General features: G+C 44.3%; 1 protein-coding gene and 1 long non-coding RNA gene across 2 annotated transcripts; one reads left to right on the forward strand and one right to left on the reverse strand.

Annotated features, from left to right (window-relative positions):
• Positions 1–788: 788 nt before the first annotated feature.
• On the forward strand, positions 789–3,738 carry LOC123374965. Its single transcript, XR_006581270.1, has 2 exons — positions 789–1,487; positions 3,657–3,738. It is a non-coding gene; the product is annotated as an uncharacterized LOC123374965 (long non-coding RNA).
• Positions 3,739–11,069: 7,331 nt separating this feature from the next.
• Positions 11,070–13,489, reverse strand: DKK1 (dickkopf WNT signaling pathway inhibitor 1). Its single transcript, XM_045024175.1, has 4 exons — positions 13,098–13,489; positions 12,827–12,989; positions 12,326–12,469; positions 11,070–11,965 (listed from the first exon to the last, which is right to left on the reverse strand). The coding sequence occupies exons 1-4, from the start codon at positions 13,332–13,334 to the stop codon at positions 11,715–11,717; spliced, it is 795 nt and encodes a 264-aa protein (XP_044880110.1). The 5' UTR covers positions 13,335–13,489; the 3' UTR covers positions 11,070–11,714.
• Positions 13,490–20,369: the final 6,880 nt, after the last annotated feature.

The following is a 20,369-nucleotide window of genomic DNA, read 5'->3' on the forward strand; positions in this document are numbered from 1 at the left end:
AGGGTTGGACCCTGTGTCCTTTACAGTCACCTAAAAAAATTCACTTGCCCACAAATGTGCCTTTCTCTGGATTTAGTGCCACTGTTTAATGAAATGGATGGAGCTTTAAAAGGTAGAAAACATAACAATAACAGTTATATCACAGAAGTGGAATATGTACAGTTGCTCTTTATTCAGGAATTAGCAGACAACTTAAAAATGTTAGAAGCATTTTATACCAATTTTAGAAACATTTAGTTTCTGAATTTTAATAATGAAAGTCAAATATCAATCAAGACTGCAGCACACAATCAGAAGTTCAAAGTTATTAAATACATTTAAACCAATGAGATGTATAACATTTACAACACAGAGAGTCTGTGTTCTTCTGACAGACTTGCTGATGCATTTACAAAACAGTTGTGATACAGTACTAATGCCTGTTTGGTAACAAGAACAGGAGTACTTGTGACACCTTAGAGACTAACAAATTTATTTGAGCATAAGCTTTCGTGGGCTACAGCCCACTTCATTGGATGCATAGAATGGAACATATAGTGAGGAGATATATATACACATACAGAGAAAATGAAAAGGTGAGAGTTGTCCTAACAACTCTAAGAGGCTAATTAATTAAGAGAAAACTCTCTTTTCATGTTCTCTGTATGTGTATATATAGCTCCACACTATATGTTCCATTCTATGCATCCAATGAAGTGGGCTGTAGCCCACGAAAGCTTATGCTCAAATAAATTTGTTAGTCTCTAAAGTATCACAAATACTCCTGTTCTATTTGCGGATACAGACTAACATGGCTGCTACGCAGAAACCTGTTTGGTAACAGTCATAGTACAATTGAAAGCAATAAACTTGCTTAGCTGAAAGACAAGATTTCATTAGATAATAAAGACCTCAGTTGACTGACAGTTTCTTTTACAAGTAGTGCAGCTTGGTACTGTACAGGGTCCTCCACACATCTCTGCTATGCCCCTGTTTTGGACTTCTGGAAAAACTAACACTGCCATTATTTGGGGCAGAGGGAAGGCTGACAAAATTAAATTAATGCTATTGCTTCATCTCAAGAAGCCTACTCTTGACCCCAACACACTTAACAACGTCTCTCCTACAACCAATCAACTCTTGCGCTATGATCTTCAATAATTAACTTTCTAGACTGCAGTGACACAGTTGTTATTACTGAAAACAAAAACCTTGAAAACGATGCTGGTATGTATATTATAGCTCTCTCCTCACCTATCATTACTCTTGTAATGTAAATATATTTTAAAAGAGTAATTAAAATCTCTTTAACTGCTCTTTCTTTGCCTCTAAGGATGGCATAAAGCTAGCTGAGGCCTTAATTCTTTCTGATGCCGCAACACTTCTTAAACATTTAGGCGACAGGAAATAAATCTTGCCGCCAAAGAACGATGTACCCACCGCTGAAATGCCGCTGAAGACCATTAGCAACTGAAAGACCCGCTGCCGAAATGCCGCCAAAGACCTGGGTGAGTGTAACAATTGAAAAGGCATTCCCCCTGCCTCTCACCACCACCTAAGCAAAAAAAATAAATAAAAATGGGCCACCGCACCCGAAACAAAATATCATGACAAATGGCGTCCCGACCGTACTTCGGTCAGGACGCGGGACAAACTGCTCAATATGGGGACAGTCCCGATTTTATCAGGACGTCTGGTAACCCTATTACCGATAGTGAAACATTTGCTTTTTTCTGATGTGTTGTTGTTCCTGTTGCTTGTTCACTAATTCTAACCATTTCTAAACTCTTCTCCTCCAATGCAACTCGCTTGGCTAATAACTCCTTAGATAGAGCACATACTTGAGTTACATAACATATAAAGACTTTTACATTCCATAATTAATTTTTCATGGAGCTGGCATCTTTTAACTAATGGTCAGTCTGGAGCACTAAACACTGCACATTGAAAAATGAAAAACACAGTATATATAGAAATGCAGCTGCCATAAAGGTAAACTGGGTCAAATAAACTGCCCTGCCATAAGAATTCCTGCATGCATGTGATGTTGTATAATAGATAATATTTCAGATTTCTTAATTCTATTGCTAACTAATAAAACAAACAACAATGAAACATATATTTAATATGGCCTGAGGATTCCGATTCAGATCAGACATATCGTAAGTTTCAGGTTTTCATTTCAAAGATCAATCAGGGTGAGGGTTTGAAATAGGATTCAAAGGCACCATTATATTTCAAGAGTTCTGCTGTAGTGAATGGTGGAAATCTTGCACAATCCATTTTTCTTGTGAGATTTTCACCATCTTGAGGCCTTGTGATTTTTTTTTAAAACCAGACCCAAACCCAAATTGAAAAAATGGGTCTTTTCCCCTTTTGGATCTGATCTGAGTTGTTCAGATCCTGGACTTGAAACTGGTAAATTTATCACCCCCCAAATTTAGAGAGTTTTAAATTTTGAGATTCTGATTTTGTTCATATTTTACTGATGGCTCTTTCTTAGTTTATGCCAGATTGTGGCATGATGATGGATGTATTAGTTACTTGAACTGCCTGTGAATGGATTCATAACACACATGGATTTACTAACCTCAGTGATGGATTGGTACATCTTAGTATTTTTTCATACCAGTGCCCTTAGCATTCAAACATTAACATGTTTCCTTGCTTTTGACATTCATTTTTTTCCACTTTTATGTCTAGTCAGGAGGACACATGGTAATTAGGCATGCCGCAATTCTCCCAAAAGGGCCATATTTTTGGAGTTTAATGTATCCACCCTACCCAAACCACATCGTATATCATTTGAAAGCTTATTTGATGTATGTTTACATGAGGTATGATATGGAACTGTTGAGTGGTGCCATATAGATGTAGGCAAGGTCCAACAATGGTACCCAAAATGAGTGAGAGTCAGTTTTTGCAGTTCCAGAAACACTGCAAATATGAAAGAGAACTATGACTACAGTTTTTACTGTTTAAATTAATTTCAACACCTTAATGTGGTCTTTATTGGTAAAAATTACCAAATGACAATGTATTACAAGATTTTTGTTGGTTTTTGCATGGGCAAGTTTTTTTTTTCCAGAAAAAATGAAGCTATTTAGCATGTGGTGAAAAATATGAATATCAACATTTTGCAATATACTACCATGAAATATTCCCATCGCATATTCTTAATTGTCAAAGTGTCTCACAACTGATTATAGAAGTCTTCTATATTTTCAGTTGAAGTTTGCTGACCGGATCAGTATCTCACTGACAGTTGTGCACTAGTAGCAGTAGATTGCATGCTCATAGTTTGTACTACATAGTGGGTAGATATAAATGTATGTGAATTCCTAATATAATACTATTCCATTTGTAGGCTTTTGTACATACAACGTAGCAGCTAGTTTTCCGGGTAGAAAGTTTTTATTTGTAATTTTCTATGCATGTACTATTAGCTTTTAACATATTCTAGAAACTAGCTTTTCATTTTACACACATATCTAAAGGTCACTATTGATGTTAGAGATGACACACTGCCTCATATTGGGCTTCAGTCAAAGTGCCCATTAAACAAATATGGCAATCTTGACACTCAAATATATATCTAATTTAGCACATCTGCATATTTGTACAGATGGAAAGTGGTAGTATGCTAACAATATACTTTGGAAATTTTACTGCTACAGGGAGGTTACAGTATATGAAGATGTGGACAGTGCACACCCCTTAAAAGTTACATCAAAGAGAAAAAGACTCTTCACAAACTTTGAAAAATGTGTTTTGTCAAGAAAATCAAAAGAATACAAAACTGTCAAGTCACCAGTGCTGGACAGAATTCTGTAGAAGTGGAACGCTTCCAGGAAGGTTTGTTCATTCCATATGGAATTGTTCCACTTAATGCAGGTGGAAATCAGGAGATGATAATATAGACATCAATGCAGAGCCCACTGATGGAAAGCATACCTTCCATTCAGTGACTACAGCCATATTTCAAGAACAGTCTGCATATACTCCAGCTTCACATGAAATAAGTCACTGAAGTTTGGGAAAGAAAAGTCTCTTAGTTTCCCTGGGCAATCAGTCTCTCATGCTGTATGCAGCATTTGAAAAACCCAGAACACATCCAGAATCAAGTTGCCAGGAAAAATACTTGAAAAATGAACTTTTGTCACCTACAAATGAATGCTCTTTGAGGTCAATCCTGGTGTCTGAAGACTACTAGGTCATGCTGTCCTACCACTATCAAATGACACTGAGCTTGTTCACACAAAGGGAGCTTTTGAGATCTTGCCAAATTGGGAGAGTATGATGGACAAGCCACAATTTCTGCAGCAAGGAAGTTGGCAACTATAAGACCAGAGCAAGAAAGTAAAGGAAACCCACAGAGACCTGAATAACTTGTGCCTCCTTCTACTCATCAAAAAAAGGCAAGTTACTAGCCAAACTACCACCATTTACATAGGTAAATCAGATATTAGATCATCATTGCAACATGAATGGAAAAATGTGGATGATGAACTACTTCCTGTATTCAAGGGATTTTTTGCTCCATTTCCCAGGACACTAACATCTAGTGTTACATCTTTACCATTTTGGAGACACTCTTTTTGGTGATTAAAAACATAAAGATCACTGTTCTGACTACAATACTTCAGGGGGGAAGGATAGCTCAGTGGTTTGAGCATTGGGCTACTAAACCCAGGATTGTAAGCTCAATCTTTGAGGGGGGTCCAGTTAGGGAACTGGGGTAAAAAATCTGTCTGGGGACTGGCCCTGCTTTGAGCAGGGGGTTGGACTAGATGACTTCCTGAGGTCCCTTCCAACCCTGATATTCTATGAGGTCATATTAAAGTGACCAAATTAGTAGTGTCTGCCACTTGCCTAAATGTAGGGGAGTCCTGTCAGCGTAGGTCCCCATGTAAAGCATTTGTTTGAGACTCAAGGCCATTGCCAGCCTAAAACCCAAATCCAAACTTATCCTCAAGTGCAGGTATAGCCCACACAGTAAGTCACACAGCTCAACTTAACAGAAGTATTAACAGATGAACTAGCTGAGGAAAGATTAAAGGATTGATGTAAAAACAATAGGCCTGATTTTCCTTTCTGGTTCACGAGTTGTACACCATTGAAGTGGTGGGTGTGTACCATACTTAGTGTAGCACAACCTATACTGTCACAACTCTGTTGTATTCCCTAATTTTGTGTAACTCTTTTAATACTTAAGGAAACAATTGTACTCTCAACAATTGCTTACTTTTAATAAAAAGTTAGTAACTAAGAGGAAAACAAACCAAAACAAAGTCTGTGAAACAGAAGTTCAAAGATCAGAAGAGCTGCTGCCTAGAACTGCCTTCCATATCAATTTCTCAATTACCCTCAAGCACAATTAAAAGCTTTAATTAGGGACACAAATCACACACAGCTAAAGAACAAGTACAAGAAACAGTACAAGGTAAAAGGAACCATAAACATCACTTTGGATTACCAGAGATGTAGCTATTTTGTTTAAAGAAGAAACGTGACTTACTGCATAACATAAAGAAAACAACATTTATACTTTTACACCTGTGCCTTTCATTACGAATGAAATAATTAGATGTTAAGCCACCCGTATGGATTTTTCTCAACTCAAATGATGCCAGGGTTCAATTATACAGAGACCTGAATTCAACAAATTAGAAGAGAGTAAAAACAGCTTAAGCAGGTGGTTAAGGGTAAATGTTTTTGTAGTTAGCTTTTCTGTGTAGCCTTACGTCCATTAAGTGTTTCACCTGCTCTCTCAGTGCAGTGCTTTCATGTTTTTGAAATACTTGTATGCTGTGAGCTCTGTAGGATCAATGAATGATTGCTATACAAATAAAAATATTTTCCCAATTTTTTTTCTGAAATCTCTGTGGGTAGCTCTGTGTCAGAAGCAAAAGTATAAAACACATATTACTGTTTCTTGCACCACAGAAGTACAGTGGAAGTTTTATTAATTATTTTAGACAATCGTGGGTTTTTTTAATTGCACTCCATGCTGCTTGTGATACTAACAGACATTACTATTGATGCTAGTGCTCCTGATACACTGCCCTCTAGCGAAATAAATTCATCTGGTAAAGGAGTGACTGGTGTCTAGGGGCTAGACTTGTAGATTGGGAGCCTGAACTTGAAGAGGCCTGGACTAATTAATCACTTTATGTTCATTAAGGGCCCAATTCAGGATACATCTAAGCACCTTCTTAAGTTCACCCTTAAAATTAAGTCCTACTGAAGTCAATGGAAATTAAGCACATACATAAATGTTTTCTTGATCAAGGGATGCATCTCTATATTAGGGCCTAAGATAAATCAGAAACAATGTTTAGTATAAAAGAATAAGATGTTTACCCTAAGGCTGAACCATTCAATAATCAGACATAGGGCAGTGTGTACAGTCCTCTTCATTTCACCGCATGCCAGTAAGCTTAGCATGACTTTGTGTAAATAATGATATCATCATCTCAAATGTAAGAACATGTTATTGAACAAAGAATTTCTCTTTTATGAAGAGATTTTATTACTGACCTAGTTGAAACATTTGTTTATGTGAGCAGAGGTTTGTCTGACAAATAAAAGATTATAACATTTCAAAAATAAATTCCAGCAGGAAACAAAAGGGGGAAAAAAGCACCAGAAAGATGTTTAGGAGAATGTTATTAAAATAACAACTTTTCATTTTATAATTTCTACTTAGTATATCTGTCATGAATAGGGGAGGCCGTCTGTGTAGCTGTTAAACCACAAGACTGGGAATCAGGAATGCTGGGGTTTGAGTGTTGGCTCTGAAAATGATTCACTAGTAGTGAAATTCACCTCTATGCTAAGAATTGAGATCTGAAGTAGGACTTAAATGACTCTTGGAGCCTCTGATGGCCCTCTGCACAGGGGAGCATTTCACCCTATGTGACTTCAGGACAATTACGTATGTCTGTTTAAATGAGGAATTAATGTCTGTAAAGTGCTTTTCATTTATATAGCATACTTTTTTTCAGCTCTTAAAGTTATTATTATAGCTTTCTTTGATGTTATGTAATTATTTTGTCAGCATACTCTTTGAAAGATAATAGGTAAACAAAAGTAAACTAGGGTGGCAAACACACACACACAATATCCCACTTCCCCTTCCCTCAAAGTACTGCTTGTGTTTTTAATGCCCCTCTCCCCCAAAAAAATCTCCACAATGGAAAAGATTAAACACTAGGTGTTAGTATCCTGAGAAATGGAGCAAACAAAAATCCTGAATGAAAAAAATGGTCCAAATTCATCACTGGCATAATTTGTAGAAATCAGCTATGACCCTTCTTTGGCATTAGGCATTTAAGGAGTTTTTTTGGTAAGAAGCCAGGGTCATGGAGAGGGAGGAGGAGGAGGAGGCCTTCCCTCATAACTTTTTGTCAGGGATCTGCCACATCCTACATAAAGAATCACTGGGGGCAAAGAGAGAGGGAAAACACATTCAGAATAACTCTATAGCCTAGTGGCAAGAGCATTGTCTCAGGATGTTGGAGACGCAGGAGTCCAAGCCCTCTGCTCCAATGTGGAACAGTTTCAACAGGAGCGATTGAGGGTGCCCCAGATCAGCGTAGCCAATGAGCCAGGGGTTAGGGCTTTCACCTGAGAGTTGACAGATCCCTCCCCGTCTTGTGGCGAGGTAATGTGCCACACTGAATAACCTAACCACTGGGATAAATGTTATGAGGGAGGTTTTCTTCCCCACTCCCCACGTGTTCTGTGTGAACCTCTGAGCATGTCTGTTAGATAGGATCCCAAACACATATTAGGCAGCCAAAGCCTATCTTCCTGAGTTTGTGAATTGCTCCAGGGCTCAGGCAGGGGACAGGCCTCTGGATACCTAGAGTGAGGCAGCACTATGCATACCCTGAGGCAGAAACATAGGCACCCAGGGAACTTTTTACTGCAAAAATGTAGGTGCCTAATGAGTTCAGGTGCCTTTAGGGTTCAGCAGGATTTTCCTGAATTGGAGCCTAAAACTGGGACTTAAATGCCTAAATCCAGACTTTGGTGCCAAAGTACCTTTTTGACTCTATATCGCTGCTATCATAAGGATGAGTGCCCCTATAAAATAATAGCATCAAACAGATGCCAGAACCAGGGGATAACTTGGAAGGAGGCCTATAGAAGAAAGTGACAAGAGTACGCATGGTAAAGTATGCAGTCCCACTGCAAACACAAACACACACACACGCTTTCTTCATAGCTACTCATTTTTAACACCAAGCAACTGCCAAAACCACTGAGTTACTTTACCACTTACACCCATTTTCTGATCGTACCCGTCTGAATATCCAGGGTGGATTTGATTTAAATCAAATTGCCTTAAATCATTATTTAAATCACTAGTTAGGAAGACTCAATTTAATCATGGTTTTCTACATAAAAGTGTATTCTTGTAGGTTGTTATAACCTTAATACACATTATTGACAACTCAGCGATAGATGTAGGTTTCATTTTTAGAAGGTACACACTATACATTTTTAAACAGTGATTTATTTTGAAAACTTTTCAGATTAGTGTTACATCTATATCAGAAAATGAATGATTTTTTTAGTTATTTCATTTACCAAAGGCACTTGAAGCAGATATTTATGATATTGGGAGATGAACTGTCTTCAGTTCAACAGGTTAATCATTAATATTTGGAGGATTTTCTTGCCATGCTGTGTTAAGAGGAGACCATCGCCAGATAGACATTTAAATTGTTTTAACTAAAACAACATTAAGTATTCTGGATTTTTTTCTTCAACAGCAAACATATAATATTTTAACGAAACAAGCATATGTCCCTCGCGTCTCACATTTATTTCCAGACTGCTTCTCCTTGTCCAGATCTAGTCCACCCCCAACAATATTCTATTTCATGGAACTTTTGCACTTTTAGAGCGAGGTAAGGGATTGACGCTGCGTACACAAATTTACAGAGAGACAATATTGTTGAGGTCTGTTATTTCTCACCTCTATATATTATTTATTTATTTAAAACATTTTTGCTGTTAACAAGCTTGTTATCTCTGGAGACACAAATCCAGTGTTTGAGACCTGCAAAACTAAGCATCTCTGATGGTATCTTCCAGACTGAGCACTGAGTTCCATTGGGTCGATAGAAAGATTAACCTAAATAATGGATTCACATAAGATTGGGTCCTTAATCCATGAACTATTGGAACTCATTTACAAAACTTTTACATGAATGTGACTATATTGTCTCATACTATAGAATTAAAATTTATAATCCCTATTCCATGATGAGATATCTTTGAGCTATAAAGTATCTTAATTAAAACTATCCTTAGATAGGTTTTTTCCCCCCTCAAAAAACATTTTATAGAAAAAAATCCAATTAAAAAAATCTGATTTGAATAAAAAAATCCATTATTTTATTTTATTTTTTAAAAATTGATTTTTATCCACTCTGATTTATGCTACCATTAACACCACTGCTCAGTTGAGCCCAATATGCACTGACTTTTGCACTCTCACCAAGTTATCTTGATGGCTCAAATGCCGCTTATATTACAGTGCATTAAAAAAAAACCCTAGCAACATAGTTCAATTATGTTAAATTCTTGACCAATGCTTATTGAGGCATTTCAGATACATGTCTCATTTTACAATGATATCTTGAATGCTGTTGGTGCTAATAAAAATAAGCTATAAAATGAAATGCTACCAGCATGCTGCTGCAGAAATGTATTTCCCTGGGTTATGATTTAATCTATAACTGTAGTAACCTAGATCACAATTGGCTCATTTCTCATTGTAAGCAGCCTGGATTATTCTTCATAGGCTGCTATGAATGGCCTTATAACCAAGTGAGTGGAAACAGTTTCATTTATTACTTGGTAAAACATCAAGATCCTTGCTCTCCTATGTGGAACCCCCCTTACCATTTTCCATGTGAAACTGAAATCCAGTCCTAAGTGTGGGGTGGTTTGAAGAAGGCTAACGTAAGTGCTTTTCCCCCTTCAGGAATTGGCTGCTGCTTCCTCTGAGGCAGAAGGATCCTCTTTCGTCACTTTGCAGCAAGGGGTTTCCTGTTTCCTCCCCTCTACTGTGTCTTCCTGCGACCCCGGCCTTAGATCAGTGGGAATTGTATCTTCCTGAGGCTTAAAGCTCTACAAGGGGAAAGAGCATTTCAAGCTCAGAGGTGAATTTTACCTCTAAAAGGCAGTGTCACAACATGCCAATTTCCTGTGCCTTGATATGGCCCCATTGGTCACTTCATTAAGCAAGCCCCAATACAACAGACATTATTGGCTATAGCCCTTTGAGATGAAATTGAACTCATTTCAGTAATATTAAAGCAATATAGGGAAAAGGCTGCATTTCTATGTGAGTGCACTTCACAGGACATTAAAGCTGCCTTCACACATAAAGTGCTGCTTCCACACCCCCCACAAGAGGCACTCACAGTGATTTGGGCTCAGAAGGCAAATAAAGCAAAACAGTGATTTGGAGGGGAAAGTTTTATCCTGCAACACTTGCAGGTAACCCAGACTCCTGAGCCCCCCTCACCTTTGTGAACTTCAACTCTACGCCAGCCTGTAAGACATTGGAAGGAAAGTGACTTGTCACAGCAATTGTGTGTGTTTGGAGGGATTAAAGAGTATCAATGAAGCCAATGGCAATTCACAGCAGCTGAGGCTCTATTACTTGGATGCAGGAGTCTTGGAGGTGCATCCAGTTTCTTTGGTTTAATGGCTGAGCTGCAAGCTCCTGAAAAAGACACTGGGAGTTAAAGCTAGCTAGCAGAAGCTACTTTCACATATTACTCTCCAGATGCTGGCAACCACCTCCATCTCTCAGAAAGGAGTAGTGGGGTTCAGCCTTCTCCTACTCAGGCCTTCTTGAATGTTCAAGTAGGGTGATAATTTCTGATCCCCATAGATGGAAAGTATAGAGAATGCATTTTGTTTGTGACAACAGGACTTGTTTATGGTTTTTTAATATGTAGAACAAACAGGTAGTGAAAACAAATGCATGCATTTGAGGAAAAGATGATTCTCTCCTCCACATTAAGAGCACCCACAACTTAGGATTTATAGTTTTCAGATCAATTGAACTATTTTGAAAGAAACGGAATAGAGACCACCACCATTCACGGAGCCTCTTCACTCATACTTAACCAACTCTGGACCTCTTCCTATGCAGAGCCTTAAGAAAAGGAGACATCTCAGTTTATATGCATATCATTGTTTCTGACAAGTGTCCATCCATTTGGGACATCATGTTGTAGAGTTAACAAGCTGTTAGTGTTATTTAAGCTTGCCTTCAGATGGGTCTTCATTTAGACCAGGGGTAGGGAGAAGTTTATCAGTAAATGCCAGTCTTTTTTTTTTTTTAAGATATTTATTTCACTTCCACATGGACAATTCATAGACTTAGGAAGATATAAAACCAGTGTGTACAAGATGTGTCACAATAGCAGACTAGAGATCATGCAGCACCTTTAGAAAAATTAAAAGTCTGGAATATGTACAGTTAAGTGCCACACTGAGTATTTACAACACAGTAATTTACTGCAATTAGTCACTGAAAGTTTCTTAAAGAAACAAGCCTCATACTCCAGCTTTAGGAAGGGAAGATAGCAGAGTACTTAGTGTAACCGCCAAATCTGTACATCCTTAGAGATGAGTTGCCAAAACAATGCACTGCCCAAAAACCCTCTCCAAAGTCCATCCTATGTAGTGAGGAGTGGTGTTCAATGTCTTTGGCAAGTATGCAGTCTGGAAGTGTTGGTGGTTGCATAATCTCTTTGTAGCCGACAGGACAGGCCTTCTCCACAGTAGCATCGCTGGAAGATCTCCAGGCCATGAGAGCCTTTCCTTCGGTGTTTGGTGCATACTTGGCCTTCCTTAAGGACAGGTTTACAGATCTTGGACCAGAAGTGACGTGCACAACACAATCCAGCAGCACAGTCAGAAGAGCGGAGGCAGGTGGTACTTTCCTGACCTTTGAAAGGAGAAAGTGATTAAAAACCTGTGGTAAATTGTCTGACTGCAGGAGAGTCAAAAAGCAGAGACTTGAACAAGCAATTGCAGTATAGGAGGCAGACTTTGTCTAGGGCTTGTCAGAAAATAGTTGGGAGGGGGAGAGCCACAGACTAGCAGCTGGATGGCTGCATTTAGCCTCAGTGCTTTCTCAGGTGCTATTTCTGGCAGACACCTCAGTTGGGCTGTGCCTTTGTTAAAAGGCCTTTTACACATGGGTTTAGTACACTGCAGGAATAGTGGGGAGCCTAAGCAAGGTTTGAGGCTAACCCACTCCCACCTAGTTACACTTGCTACTGTAGGAGCCACCAGGCCCCCTTACCTTTCAGGTGGTGCAGCTGGGAAGGGGATGTGGTCCTTTTGGGATGCAAGTCTGGGATGCCATGATCAGGACTGAAGCTCTCAATGATGGTCTCCTCCATCTCCCCGGGGAGAAAGTGACCTTGCTCAGATGGCACACAGATCCCTGAGCAGGGGAAAAGGGGCAGGAGTCAGCACAGCCTGGGTAACAGCAGGGCCCCGCTGGAGGTGCGCAGCTATGGGGCAGGCGGGTGCTCCCCGCAGTGGCGCAGACACACGGCCCTTGGGACTCATCTGAGTCTAGCTATTGCCAGGGGCGGCTCTAGACATTTCGCCGCCCCAAGCAGGGCGGCACGCCGCGGGGGGCGCTCTGCCGGTCGCTGGTCCCGCGGCTTCGGTGGAGCATCGGCGACCGGCAGAGCGCCCCCCGCGGCGTGCTGGGGCCTGCAGCCGCCCCTGGCTACAGCACCTGCAGCCAGGCCCGGGGCAGCGGCACGGCCCCGCACGCCACCCCGCCGCTCACCGTTATTGCAGTAGTTGCCCGGGCAGCACATGGCGTGGCGCAGGCAGCGCTTCCGGCGTTTCCTGCAGGCGAGGCAGAGCGGGACTGCGGGGCCGGCCCCGCGCGGGGCGCTGGAGCAGAACTCGTCCGGGGCGCAGTCCTCGTCCTCCGAGCACGTGTAAGGCTGCAAGGGAGACACAGCGCCAGTGAGGCGGGGGGCGGGCTCGCCGCGCGGCGTGTGTGTGTGTGTGGGGGGGAGAGCAGAGGAGCCCCTGGCGCCCCGTTCACATACCTGGTGGGGCTCGACGGCCTGGTGCTTGTTGCCCCCCTCCAGCAGGGCCGTGTCTGCGGGCGCGGCACTGCCGGGGGAGCCTCCCAGCCCGGCGCCGCCGCCTGGCAGCAGGTTCTTGATGGCGTTGGAGTTGAGGAGGCTGGGGCCCAACCCGGCACTCGACGCCGCCAGCGCCCAGGGGCAGCAGCACAGAGCGGCCGCCAGCGCCACACACAGACGGGCTGCGCCCAGCAGCATCTTCCAAGCGGCAGCGAGCTGGAGCCCAGGGGTCCGATCCGCCCCGAACGAGGTAAGGGACCCGCGCAGCAGCTGTACTCCGGGGGGGCTGGGGCGCCGCTGGAGCCCGCAAGCCCGAGGTGGCGCAGGGGGATGTTCCGCACAGCTACTCGCTATTGGTAGCTACCTGCCTGGCTCCGGCTGCCTTTATACTCCCGGGGGCTGGTTCGTGGGCCCGCCCCTCCGGCGTGGGGGGAGGGCGCTACAGGCAAAGATGGGATTTCAAAGAGAGCCGGGGGGTTGCGCTGCTGCCCCCCACAAAGGCTCCCTCATTGGCCGAGCCCCAAGAGGGGGATTTCGCAATCGCCGCCGTGGCAATTAGCAATGAATTCCCAGGCAGCTGCTGCTTCCACAAGGCTCTGCGCGGCTGCGAGCCCCGAGCAGCGTCTCCCGCTGAGCCGCGGGCACCGGGGGCTGCCTGTTCTGTGGGAACCGCGTACGCTTTGTGACTTGCATCCCTCCCTTTAAACCGTGTTGTCACGCAGCGCCAACCCCCACCCTCCCTCGGGGCCGCTGCGTGTCGCCTGTGCCCAATCAGCGTTACCAGTCACCCCAGTGTGGACTTTTGTGTATTCGGGGGGGAAGCCGAACATTACTCGGCTCTGTTAGGAGCCAGCATGGCATTTAACGAGGCACAGTCGTTTCCCCGGAGGGTGCTGTTTGAGTTGGCGTTTTTTCACTGTAAATAATCTTCTTTGAACAAAACAAAACACACCCAATCTCCACATCAAACGATGCGTAAGAATGGAGGCCACGCTTTCTAATTACCCTTTGATGGGATATGTAGAGGGAGCCTGGCATCTGTTAGTTGCAAATTAGAGCAAGGCTGGGTTATCTTGTACAAATGTAGGAAGAGGAGGTAGAGTCCGAAGCTGTCTCGTCCCCACAGAAAGCGGGTGTATTTTAACTTTATTCAAATGCTTTCCTCAACTGGCAGCATTTGCCCCCTCCGGGTAACGGGAGACGCTGGTTAAACATACAACGGAGATCAAAGGCCAGTGCAGCGCCAAGCTGCCGAAAACCGTTTGCTAAAGTAAGTATCTGGTCGAAGCCCCCTAAAGCAAATCTGGGTTGATTAGCACGGAGTGATAAGGCGCGGCTGCCGGTCCCTTTCAACTGGCGTTTAGGCACTGGGTAGCACTAATAGTTCATAACTTTGGGACACAAATTAAAGGGTTATTCTGACTCGCGAGCGCAAAGGGACGAAGTTACAAAATAAGCCTTTGCTGTACAGAGGTGCCTTGGCATCCCTCCTGGGACGGAGCGCCTTGACTGTGAGCGCTCCCGTGCTTTCCCGCCGCTCTAGCTGGACGTTAGATAGCCGCAGCGGCAAGTGTTTCTATATTGCTCCTACCGTGTGGCCAGGATTTCATAACAATGGTTCTTGAGCGAGCCTGCCTCGCCCCCTCTGGTTTTGGGGGGCGTTGCGCATTTTAGAGGTCTGGACTGTGAGGTTTCCACCTGCCAGGCCGGCTCTGAGCTACCAAAGAAACCTCTTTCCGCTCTCAATGGGCGAGCAGTGCTGTTTGGTGCTTTAAAAACACGGTGCATCATCCCACTGCGGCATATCCAAGCGACGGTCTGGATTTGTAGCCTTTACTCGCACATTGACTTCAAAGGAACCGTTCAGTGCTTTAGGGTTACTAGTGTAATTAGAGGCAGGATCGGGCCTTTTAGTGTGAGATTAAACTTTCCAGGCAATCTTATCTCGGCTAATAGGAAATAAACAAAGGCTTGGCATAGCACATTAGTGCTTTGCCATGAGGAAGAAAATCTGTTTGAAGAGGGGGGCCGTGTCTGACGAACGCTGTTTTGCAAGTGTTGTAGCTGTGTGGATCCCAGGCTATTAGCGAGACAAGGTGGGTGAGGTAGTCTCTTTCATTGGCTCAACAGGGTGCAAGAGACAAGTTTTGGCGCATACACAGGGTGCTTCTTCAGCTCTGGGTTTTGGTGTCTAACTGCCTATGCTGCACGGTTAAGTATTCTTTTCTAATGGAGCACCTAGGGAAAGCAGGGTGCTGAGGTGTGGAAAGATGTCTCCCCTCTATATGGCTCCCACTACGGGACTCAGTTAATGTATACTATTAGCTGCTGTATTACTCAGCATTGTTAGCTGAGCCTTTTTGCCTCAGTAGGAACCTTTAAGGCCTCAAACAGTAAAATCAATTCCCAAGAACACACAGAGTTATCACTTTATTCCCAGACTCGTTTATTCCCGGCCCTGGCTGCGCGCTCTCATCCATTAAAAGGCGGGTATTCCCGCCTGTCTGCTCTCATTTAGCGCAGTGTTTCCCTGGGGCCACCCTGCGGCACTTCCCGTAAGACTCCCAGCCCTGTGCTTCTGCAGAGCTGTAACGGGTGGCTCCAAATCAAGCCAGTCGGCCCCTCGGTTACCGACAAGCAGCGCGAGCCGCTCGGGCTGCCCAGGACGTGCCCCAGAAGAGGCGCGCTGGGTACTTCGGAGCCCTGGAAGCGAGCGGGCTGCGCTGCACAGGCTCTGGCCACGGGCTTGGACTTCAATTACGTGCCCGGCTAATCTCCCCCATTAATAAGGAACTGTGCCAGCCTGCACGTTGCGCAGCGCTGCAGGCTCGGTGCCGTGCCAGCCTGCACGTTGCACACAGACTAGAGCAGCCGGGCCCCCACCCCCTATGGCGCGGTGTCCGGTGCGACTGCGCACGGGGCAGTACCTCCCCGCCCCCCCAGTGTGGGGCTGGTTCGCAGCCCTCTGGGCCCCGCGGGCTGGGGCTGCGGGGGGGACCCCGCTTGCCTGGCTTCCCGCACAACGCGGCGTCCGGCGCACTGGCTCGGCAGCTGACGGGGCTCAGCGCCGTCTGTGGGGCCGCGGCTGTGTTTGCTCAGCGTGTCAAGCGAAGCTTGCTGAGGGCTCGCTTTGATAAGCGGAGATCAAAGGCGCCGGGGACCCCAGGTCTTAATCAGCTGTGAGCCTCTATGGCGAGGCCCCAACAGTCCGCTTGCTCGGGCTTTGCGCAGCCAGTCTGCTCAGCACAGCCTCGGGGCAGCGGCTGCCTGGCCGCCAATCCATTCACACGGCAGTGCGCGCTGTTGGTTTGCAGCGTCAGGCTCCGGCCGGCCAAACAGCCCCACAGCCCTTTGCCTGCCTGAGACGGGAAGGGGCGGATTGGCTTGAAGCGTTTCCTGGGGCCTTGCGGGGCACGGTCTGGGAGGGGACCGTGAAAAGTAACGCTCTCAGCGCCCTCCTGTGGTCGTTCAGCGTCAGCTTGTAAAACACCTGCCAAACGCTGGGCAGGGCCGGATTAACCTTTCTTAGGCCCTGCGCCAAACCTAGTTGTGGGCTCCGATGTAGTGACGATGCCATTGGTGCCATGGTACTGCTGGGATCAGGGCCTGCTTGGGGACCTGAACACAGATGTTCATTTAGCACAGTTATGAGCCATATAAAACCTGGATGTAGCAGTCAGTGAAGTTACACATGCATCTCCCTACCACCACCTCCTCCACCTAAGGTGATGTTTTGTAAATACATTTTTTGAAAGCTGGATTTTCTACGTTGAGACAATAATGTTTATTGTCTCAACGTAGAAAATGGGCTTGGATTTTATATATATATAAATGGGCTTTATATATATATATATATATATATATATATATAAAGTTTCTTTAGCCTATTTCTCCCTTTGCCTCACCATCCATCATGACTTTAAGTGAAACAGTAAAGTTACTGGGCTGGAGTGTGGGGAGGAAAATTGCTGGTGCCTGTCTTTTGCAGGGAGAAAGGGCCAGACAGACAGACAGACAGGTACACACGGACTTACAATTTACCAACACAACCCAGCCTCAAGCCCCTACCCCAACCTTCACACCTGGGCTCCCCCCATGCCTCTTATTGTCCCCCCCCACAATTAACCCTCACCTTCACACAAGGGCACCCCACTTTCAGCCCAGGGCTGCCAGCCTCCCTTCTACTAACCCCCCACCCCCCAAGCCAACCCCACCTTCAACCCAGACTCCCCTCCCTCTGCCCCCTCCACACCCAACCCCCACCTTCACACCCTACTTCTCCTACCCCCTCCCCAAGGCATCACCGCTTGCTCTCCCATCACACTTGGATTTGCCCCACAACTGCCCTTTCCCCCCAGACTGTGCTCTACCACTCCCTGGAGTGCGGGGGAGAAGTTTCTGGGCATTCTCACTGGCAGGGGGTGGTGGCAACCAAGCTCACTGTCACCGCCCCCCTGGCCCTGAGAGCCACAGAGAACCAGCCTCTCCCACGCTGTCCCCTGTGTCGGCCAGGGACACACACACACACACGGGCTGAAGCTGCAAGGTCAAGATGGTTTCCAGGAGCCCATGACCGGGCATCAGGGTTGCTGGGGGGGGGGGGGGGCATGGCGGGAGTCACAGCACTGCTGCCACCCCAGGTGAGCGGGAGAGACTCGGAGGCAGGGGCCAAGCCAGGAGCCCATGCCCCATGGGGAAGGTGGCGCAGCAGGATCAGCACCCCAGCACTGGGAACCCTCCCTGCACCATTTCCCTTTTTTGGGGGGCCATTCCCTGCCACTCACTTCAACTGGGACAGCTCAGAGGATGGTGCTGGGCATTATGGGACTACTAGTGTAGCTGGCAGCACAGGTCCAAGGGCCTCGGTGGAAGGCAGCTTCACGTGAACTACAGCTCCGAGCACACCTTGCAGCACATTGCTTGGCTGTGGCCAGGGCTGGATTAACCGTTTGTGGGCCTCCAAGTAGTCATTATGGACCCCTTCCAAATGTGGGCCTGGTGCCATGGCACCACTGGCACATTGTAAACCCAGTACTGACACTGGGGACATCTCCACTCTAAAATTTGAGTATTAGCTCACTAAACAACAATGCACTTTGAAAGTATTTGAAACAACAGGAGGCAGGCTCTTAAATTGTTAGTCATGCATTTCCACCTAATAGAGGGATGAGTGAGGAAAAAATAATTTAGATAAATCTAATAATTTTGTAGGGGAAGCCTGGCAGACAGGTATAACAAACTAGTCAGCTGAAACTATCATCAGCATGACAATGGTTTTGAAAGTAAAATGAGGCAAAAAAATACTGCAACTGGTTACCTGGGACCTTCTTTGTGTGGCTCTTGTCCAGTTGCTGGAGGTTAGGCATTCTCTAATGAGTTGGGATTGCGAGTTACTAAGTAACAAGGAGATTTTATTACCATAATTCATTCAAGTGGCAGGGAAAGAATCCAATATAGAACTTGAGAACCACAAGGGCTGGGGATATTAGGGATTTATATACTTACTGTTTTATGCTATAATCCATAAATTCTGTCTTGAGGATAGCAGCAATAATGTTATGGATCTAGTAATTGTGTGCTCCATTCCTCAGAACAGTACTGCACACGGTTTCGCATGACACTAATGTACAGTGACTTGGGGATAGTACATAACTTTGCAGAGTATCTCCAGAGATGTGAAGGCTCAGGACCCTTGGTACACAGGAGGTTTTTCATAAACTTCATATAATGACAAGAGGAGCTAGGTAGTGAAAAAAAACACTTTCTATAACTATTTCTCATGGGATAGTTGTCTCCTCTATCCAGAGTGAATTTCTCTCTGAGATCCCTTTTTTCTCCTATCAACAGGCAGATTGTAGAAGAGAGTAGAAAAGTGCTTGCATTTGGTTAACTGATGGCATTTAATTTGTGTGAATATCAGAAAATAGATTTTCTTACTGAGAATTTATTTTGTTTCTGAAACTTGAACTTGAAAAACCATTCAATAACATTGCTCAAGAGTGGCATTGTTGCTATAATCTAAGTCTCTTAGGGCTTGACTCTACTCCTATTCAAGTCGACTGCAAAACTCCTTTTGTTTTCATCTGAAGCTGGATTGGGCTTTATTATGGGAATCACTCCAAGCTATAACAAGGAGTGACATCTTTAATGTGATGCAGGCAGATGTCTGTTAAAACAGAATGATATATCACAATGGTGGTAGCATAAAATGCATTAGTGGATGTGGGTGGGGGGCTCCAGCAGGTATTAATTTTCCTTCCACCTGGCCAATTTACTTAATTCGTTCTGATTCCTTTGAAAGACTTTCTGTATTAACAGGGAGTGCAGTTTATTCATTTTATTCATTTCCTTTACTAAGGTTAGATAAAAATATCATTAAACTATCATCAGCATGAAAATAGTATTAAAAGATGGTTTTGAAAGTAAAATGAGGTTAAAAAAATACTGCAACTATACCATCTTCATCAAAGCTTTGCAGATCATAAATGCTAATTCCCTTAAGGCTTGGGTGTTTCCTTCAGAAGATACAACCCTTTAATTAGAACTACAGTATTGACCACCCACATACAGTGTTATTGATACTCTTGTTACCTTGTTTTAGGGTATTGTCAGATCTTGTAAGCAAAGCAGGATCAGGCCAGGTCAGTAATTGGATGGGCATCCTTCAAAGAACACATCAGATATTGCAGGAAGTGGTGTAGGCAAGACACTTCTCTTTGAGTCAGTGATGAAACATTGTTGGAGCATGGTGTTTTACGTATTGTGCCGCTGTTTTTCAGATGAGATGTGAAACCATGATCCTTACATTTGTATAGTCAATAGAGAACCCAGGACTTCATGTTATTTTTAGCATAGAATAGCTAACATCCCCTCTGGCCAAAATCTGATTTTGGTAATTATGTGATGACACTAAATTATCTTTGTAATTTTCAACTGAATTCATCTTTATTTCATGTCCTAAACTGTTACTGTAAAGCAGCTGTTGCATTCTATGTCAGATGTGGCTGCATGTCAGTAGTGCATGAAGTGATCCCTGTATGCAGTATCTCTTTTCTAGCTTATAGGACTGTTGGGACACTTCATTAATTTTGTAAATCACTTGGAGCTACTTAGATAAAAATGTCCCTATTTGAAAGGCTCTGTCTACCAATTGCAACATTTGTAGTAACCAGATCCTGAAAATCAGTCATGATATTTTCTCAGTATCTCCCCATATATCAAGTTTCAAGGTGG

The sequence above is a fragment of the Mauremys mutica genome, chromosome 7 (assembly GCF_020497125.1).
Source record: "Mauremys mutica isolate MM-2020 ecotype Southern chromosome 7, ASM2049712v1, whole genome shotgun sequence".
NCBI classification, from domain to species: domain Eukaryota; kingdom Metazoa; phylum Chordata; order Testudines; family Geoemydidae; genus Mauremys; species Mauremys mutica.